The sequence below is a fragment of the Xyrauchen texanus genome, chromosome 40, assembly GCF_025860055.1.
Source record: "Xyrauchen texanus isolate HMW12.3.18 chromosome 40, RBS_HiC_50CHRs, whole genome shotgun sequence".
Classification (NCBI taxonomy): domain Eukaryota; kingdom Metazoa; phylum Chordata; class Actinopteri; order Cypriniformes; family Catostomidae; genus Xyrauchen; species Xyrauchen texanus.
Genome location: NC_068315.1, coordinates 26,632,562 through 26,640,305, shown reverse-complemented (window position 1 = coordinate 26,640,305; position 7,744 = coordinate 26,632,562). Strand labels below are relative to the sequence as shown.

Sequence of the window (7,744 nt, the reverse complement as noted above, 5' to 3'; positions counted from 1 at the left end):
ATTATCAGGCCTTCCACAACCCTCCCTTCTCATCTGAAAACACTCAAATACTTGCTAAATATAAACTGGCGGACAACATTTTTGAATAATGTACAGATTTAGCTCTTATGGAAAGAAATTGTTATTATTACAATTTGAAAAAAATATTCAGAACTTCTTAAACTAAGTGTTTTCATTCAAATAATCCTCCTTGTGCAGCAATGACAGCTTTGCAGATCCTTGGCATTCTAACTGTAAGTTTGTCCAGATACTTGACATTTCACTCCACACTCCCTGTAGCTCTTGCCATAGATGTGGCTGTAGGAAATTTGGTAGTATTATACGGTATGGATTAAGTGGCACAATTCTCCACCATTATATATAGAAACAGTATGTGTGAGCTAGGAATTAAATTAAACTGTCCTTATTCTACATAATTATGTAAGGAAATTTATTATGGAATTAGTCGTATTCGACAACCATTATAAGTGTGGTACCTGGCATGCAGTATACCTTATTTCAAGACTGACTATGCCACCCCCTGATGATAGGCAGGAGGAACCTCAATATCTTCTCGTGAATGTAGAGTGGCTAATAATATGTTTATCCCCGCAAAGGGACAGTCAACAAGAGGCAGATATGTAAATGTATTCCAAATTTATTATATATTTTAATGCAAGAAGACATAGAAAAGTTATTAAAATGAGTCGTAAAAATACTGGGCTAAATGACTGGTGGATTTTCCTCAATCTAGGAAGATCGGAACCCCTGCTCAGGAGGCCCCTGGGGAGACAGAAACAGGAGACAGCAACCCAGCACCAGTCGACGCATGCAACACAGCAAGCTCTACACACTCTTTAGATACCACTACAAAATATCACACCGTGTTGTAGTTATAAGTACACACCAATACAGTGTCTCTCCCAGTGTGGTCCCCTGAAGAGAAGGGGCAAAGCATCAGTATGGATCCGGCCTTGTACACGGATAACCTACGCAGAAAACATAGTTAGGAGGAGAACCACCAGCATAAATGGCAACACTTGGTCAAGAAAAAAAAAGAAAATAAAAATGCTACTATGAATGTGGCACATGAGTGACAAAATAAACCAAACAACCACAAAAATCAAACAACAGGAAACAATAAAGAAATGCTTATAAATCACATGAAAACAGTGGCTGGCCTGGTCCTTTTCAGTATGCTCAACTGTCCCACAGCACATTAACACATGCAGAGAAAAGGTGAACGTTCCGTTGCAGTGCAGCCCAGCAGCTCGAGTCACACTGGGGTTGATCGCGATAAAGGTTAAACCCCCAGACAAAAGCCTGTGTCCTCCGTGAAGAGTAAGCACCCGCTTCTAAAATTACCACAACAGTGTCCAGCATCAACACAAAAGAAATCTGCCTTGCAGGCAGCAAACATTTATCACTTCCTAATTAGTCATGTGACCTTACAACAGATCGTGTGATCCCGGGTGTTAATTGAATGTGCTGCAGCTGTGTTGCATGCCTGCCTGAGTAGATCCCCACACTCACTCCTCCCAAAAGATGTCGTCGCCCCCGACGATCAAACATCAACCCCAAGGAATGCAGCAGCCCCTACCATCCCCAAATTGACACTGGATACTGTGGACCTTGGCAAATTATGAGGATTCTGGTGTTTCCCAGCTGTTGCCCGTCTGGTGCGTCGAAAACCTGGCGACCTGCCTTGAAGTTGGGAGTTCTCCACCTCATCATCATCTTCACCATCACCCTCGTCCCAACCCTCATCCTCTCCTACCGGTACTTCTGACACTTCATTGGGAGCCGTTCGTGGCAGATCTGTAGTTACAACAACGGTTGGAATAGGTCTTACTTCTATCCAGGTAAGGATATCCTCATCACTGCAATTCAAATTTCTTTCTGGGCAAGTAGATTGTATGCATGGCTGAGGGACCTTTTGTACTGATGGTATAGTCTCTAACTGTGATGCTCTAATCTCTGTTCTGTGGAATTGCCGGGCATTACCAGTTCCATCAACCATTGTTACGGTGTAAGGCCCACCAGGGTCAGTCGGTGCCCTGACAACTTTGTACAGTACTGGTGACCAGACATCCTGGATCTTACGGTGACCTTGGCAATGGTGATCTTTTAAGTAGACCATTTGACCCTCTGTAAAACCCTTATCACACACCTGTTGGTTATGGTTTCACTGCCGGTAATCTGCTGCCTCCTCCATGTTCTTACGGGCCAGTTCACGAGTTACCTGAAATCGTTCCTGATGCTGTAAGACCCATTCATCCCAAGAGCTTGTTTCCTCTGTGTCAGTAGCCCCCAATAGGAAATCCACAGGGAGTTGAGGTGTCACGCCAAACATCAACGAGTAAGGGGAATGACCAGTGGAGCGGTGGGTAGAAGTGTTATATGCCCACACCAACTGGGAGATGTACTTTGGCCACACCCTTTTTTTTTCTATAGTGAGTGATCGGAGGAGGTCATGAAGGGTCCTGTTAAATCTTTCGCATTGGCCATTCCCTTGGGGATGGTATGCTGTTGTTCTAGACTTTTCAGTTCCATATAGCTGACACAACTGTGCGATTAGTGCACTCTCGAAGTTTCTCACTTGATCGGAATGTATCCGTTTAGGCACTCCGAAGCGATAAAACCAACAGTCAACTAGGACCTTCACCACTGTACTGGCACTCTGATCTTTGGTTGGGATTGCCTGTGTGTACTTTGAGAAAACATCTGTCATGACCAAGATATTTTCCCTTCCGTCTGTTGCAGACTCAAGCAGGGTGAAGTCTATAGCAAGTACTTCCAATGGTTGACTGGCCAGCAGAACCCCCTGGTAAGTCTTTACTCTGGGCTGAACAGCTTTAGCCAGCACACAGCGTTGGCAGTCCTGGCAGTACTTCTCAATTTCCGCTCCCATCCCTGGCCAGTAACACCGTTGCCTCACCAGGTCAATAGTCCGCCGTACTCCTTGATGTCCATGTTGGTCATGGAGGCCCTGGAGAAGCTCCTGGTGGAGACACTGGGGAAGGAGTAGCTGCATGTATGGCTCCCCATGAGGGGGAGTTGTCTTCCGGTACAGCAGGCCGTCCTTCTCCAGGATACGATCCCACTGCCGGAGGAGATGCTGTACATCCTTGGTGAGTTCGACCCGCTGCTCCTTGCTGGGAGACCTTCCTAGTCTCCAAAAACACAGAAAGTTTTTCAAAACAGGGTCCGCCCCCTGCAACGTTGCCAGATCAGTATTGGATCGACTTAGAAAGACTCCAATTTGATGAGACATAGCTTCCTCAGTTCTGTCGGGAATGAGCGGCTGGAAAGATTCATCTCTCAGCTGGTCAGTCTCCAAAACTGTGGTCTCTGCTTGAGTGCTGTATTGACGAGAGAGAGAGTCAGCATTAGCATTATTTTTACCTGGTCGGTAATGCACGGTGAAGTCGAAGGCTGCCAACTGAGCAACCCATCTTTGTTCAGTAGCCCCCAGCTTCAGGGTCTGAAAATGACTCAAAGGGTTATTGTCAGTATAGACCGCACATTTGCTGCCCAGTAAATACTCTCTGAATTTTTCTGAGACTGCCCATTTTAATGCTAAGAACTCCAGCTTCATGGAGCTGTAATTCTCCATGTTACGCTCTGAACTCACGCAATGAGCTGACTAGCATATGACACGGGTCTCAATTTCCCATCCTTCTCCTGGGACAGGACTGCACCTAAACCTTGGTGACTAGCATCTATCTCCAAGACAAAAGGCTTGGTGAAATCGGCAAATGCTAAAATGGGAACACTTGTAAACATCCTCTTCAACTCAGTGAAACTTCTCTCACATCTTTCATTCCACATACTGGGTAGGACTGCAGCTGGCCTGGTCCTACTCATCTTTGCAGCTTTAATCACGTCCGCCACTAGTTGGTGAAGTGGAGCCGCTAACTGGGCAAACCCCTTGACGAAGCGACGATAATAGCTGCAAAATCCTAGAAATGATCGGACTTCAGTCACATCACAGGGCCTCCTCCATTTACTCACAGCAGATATCTTTTCTGGGTCAGAAAAAGATATCTGGGCCACACCTTCTTTGGACACACGATGTCCCAAGTACTGCACCTCCCTCCTGAAAAAGTGGCACTTACTCAGCTTTGCCTTGTGCCCTTTCTGTTGGAGTCGACTAAGGACCATCTCCAGTCTCTGCAAGTGCTGGACCACAGAAGAAGAAAAAATTATGACATCATCCAAATATAAAAGAACTGAGTGAAAGCTCTGGTCACCAAATATACGCTCCATGAGCCTCTGAAAAGTTCTGGGAGCATTACATAGTCCAAATGGCATCCTTTCAAATTCAAAAAGGCCAAAGGGGGTACAGAATGCAGTTTTTGGCTTGTCTCTCTCAGCGACAGCAACTTGATTATAGCCACTAGCCAAGTCCAGGGTTGAGAACCACTGGGCACCTGACAAGGCCCAAAGACTCCTCAATACGAGGTAATGGGTAGGCATCCTTTCTTGTCTTGGCGTTAAGTTGGCGGTAATCAACACACATCCAAAGCTCTCCAGTTTTCTTTTGCACCAGGACAATGGGTGATGCGTAAGGGCTGCTACTTTCCCTAATCACTTTACTATCCATAAGCTGTTTAATATGGTCTTTCACAGCCTGCCACTGTGTAGGGGTAGTCAGCCTATATCTTTGTCTGATGGGTGCATCATCTAAAAGAGGTATCTCATGTACAATTTCATCAGTGCAACCCAGATCTCCATCATATTTAGCAAAGACATCACTATACTTCTCTAACAGCTGTTTTACTTGACTCTCCTCTTCAAGTGAAAGCTCTGACCAGTGTAAAGCTGCAAGGGCTTCTGAGATGGAGGCAGGTGGCTCACCAGCAGTATGTATATTAACTAGGGCAACCTCTCCATTCTCCCCTCAAACCTCAGCTGCTCTGCCGAATGTCAACTACTGAGTGAAACATCCCCAACACCTGCTTTGAGTGGACTGTAGCACCAGTGGCTCCTACATTAACTACAGGAACAAATGTCACACCATTAGTAACACTGAGTAACGGCACTGGACAACAACAAACCTGGGGCTGAGATCTGAGCCTCCAGGTTCCAACTAACATTGTGGCAGGTGGCATATGTGGAACTTTTGGGCAGGTGACCTTAATAAACTTAAGTGACCCCGCTGGTATAAACTCCCCACCCCTTTCTAGAACCCGCACCCGACCGTCATGAGTTAAATGGCACACATCTTGGCGACGACAGTAGCGGAGAGCAGACTCCCAACAGGCCTCTGCCTGAACAGCACATAGAGAAGCAAGTAAATCTTCACCCTGTTGTGCAAATAACTCCCTATAACACTGAGCAATGACATTCATTCCTAACAGCCCAGGAATAGAATGTTGTTGTAATGTGCGAGGGGCATCTTTCACCACCAAAACCCCCCGTCCTGGAAGGGTTCTACCCAGTACCTGGATATCCAACTCTAAATATCCAACATAGTGGATGTCTAAGCCATTTGCAGCTTTTAAAGCCAAGACCTGATTAGAGAGACTAGGATTGTTTGTCGCAGTGCTAGGATCAATATAATGCATACCTGACTGTCCTGTAACTGCAGGATTTTCCTCAGGCTGGACACTAGGTAGACTGGCTGTTCGCGGTCTCGGTCCCTGTCGACACTGACGGAGGACGTGCCCAGGCTTACGACACCGGAGACAGATGGGTTGACCTTCTGGGGTAAACTGGTAACTGGGGTTATGGGGATGGGCAGTAGACTGGTTTAACACAGATTCAATCTTAGACAGACTTAGTAGGATTTTATTAATCTGTAACTGCTGTTGGTTAAGTTGTTCCTGCAGGGCAGAAACTTCCGACCCTTTTCCCACCCCCACTGCATAACAAGCCCCTTCAACACTTATATCCACCCCACAGTGGTAAAGCCCAGCTCGATTTTTGTCCAGAGGGGCTCACCCTCCTCCATCCATCTAATTGCTTCCTGCCGCAGTGCTATAAAATCAACTGCTGGATTTTGGCACACAATGCTCTTTAGCTCTCGTCTTAATGAAACATCACGTACATGCTCCATAAACTGATCTCTGACTAATATATCTGGGTCTGTCAACCTATTAGGGTAAGCACGCTTGATTTCTTCAATTAAAGCCCACAGAGAGTGTGAAAATTCTTTTAGAGACTCTCCATCTTTTGTTTTCTGTCAAAGAATTGTCTCTGCAGGCTGACAAATGAGGAGGAGGAACCATAAACCTCTTTTAAGATTTTTTAAAATTGTGTCCGGATTCTCCGCGCTCAGCCAAAGGAGGAATCTAATTTCAGCTTTTGCTTCTCCTTCCAAATGGTCATAAAGGAAGAGGGCCTTCTCTCTAGCGCTCATTTTCCTATCCCTCACGCATGACTCAATATTTTCTGTGTTAATTGAATGTGCTGCAGCTGTGTTGCATGCCTGCCTGAGTAGATCCCCACATAAGCAAGATAAATTACATATAACTAGATTATTTGTCTGAATAAAATTCACCTCCATTAAAATCATAATACAATGTCTTGTTGTATCTGCTCACAATTTCTGTTGTAAGGAATTAGCTTTAATAAGGGAATTATGATTAATTCACTTATTGGTGTAATATTATTCTCATGGCTTATTGAAAATAATATCACACATATTTATGTACAGCTTTGAAGCTAAATCTTTTAAACAGGGATGAGATTATTTATCAAAATATACCAGTCAAAACATCTTTGAATACAGACAAAGAAGTTGATTTATGATCCTTTGTGCAACGTTTTTTTGGACTTCCGGCTCAAAAATAGTGCGTTTAATCATAAACTTTTATATATTGAAAACCATGCAAGAGACATGACATTTGTTGTCATCAACATTCTCTATGTAACAAGCAAGCATTTACATACTAAATATGACATTCTTTCATGAATATTATACGTGTAAGTAACAAAACATGAAAATCCCTGATTACAAATCATCATAAAAGTACATCAGGATCTAATCAATAAATTTGTCAGTTGTAACAGTGATCATAAAGTCATTTTCAAAATTATCTAGCAAGGCTAGGTATTATGTAAATTGTGGTTTTTAATACATTCTGTACATTTTAGAGGGTTAACTCAGCAAAGTACAACATTTATGGATTATTTTTTAGCTGCTGTCTGCAGGATAATAATCACGATGTCTCGTCATCTGATGAGTCTAAGTGTAGCAAACTGGTTTATATCGGAGTCTTTCTTAGGAATTCCAGGGAGTGTGTTCTCTGTCTTTTATTGCCTGTAACCTTTGCACTTAGGGCCTTCTTAGAGAGAGGTTCTCAAGTCATGTGCGATCTGAACAAGTCTCTTTTGTGAGTTTTATTGGCCAGATGTGAGACTTGTTGGTGCCTTAGTCTCTTAATTTATGACGTTGAGGAATTCCAGGATTAAAAGTTTGGGTTTTCTAGACCCAAGCCATATTGCTGCAATTCTTCTGCATCTAATATCCTACATGGCTGTCTTGTCGGGCACTTCTCATGGACCTTACATTCTAACTGATCCCACAAAAGCTCAATGTGGTCAAGATCCATAACACTCTTTTCCAATTATCTTTTGTCCAAAGTCGGTTTCATTGCCCACTCTAAACTTTTTCTTTGCAATTCTTCCCATAAGGCCTGCACCCCTGAGCCTTCTCTTTATTGTTTACAGTTCATGAAACTGGTGTTGAGCGGGTAGAATTCAATGAAGCTATCAGCTGAGGACATGTGAGGAATCTATTTCTCAAATTAGAGACTCT

At 43.9% G+C, this 7,744-nt stretch overlaps 1 protein-coding gene across 1 annotated transcript in view; it reads right to left on the bottom strand.

The window, feature by feature from the left end:
• The window catches only part of LOC127633331 (uncharacterized), a 29,274-nt gene extending 23,335 nt beyond the window's left edge, over positions 1-5,939 (bottom strand). The window contains 6 exon segments of the mRNA XM_052112370.1: positions 2,169-3,610; positions 3,613-4,423; positions 4,425-4,815; positions 5,159-5,252; positions 5,552-5,729; positions 5,926-5,939. Coding sequence (XP_051968330.1) covers positions 2,169-3,610; positions 3,613-4,423; positions 4,425-4,815; positions 5,159-5,252; positions 5,552-5,729; positions 5,926-5,939 — 2,930 coding nt within the window.
• Between the last annotated feature and the right edge of the window lie 1,805 nt (positions 5,940-7,744).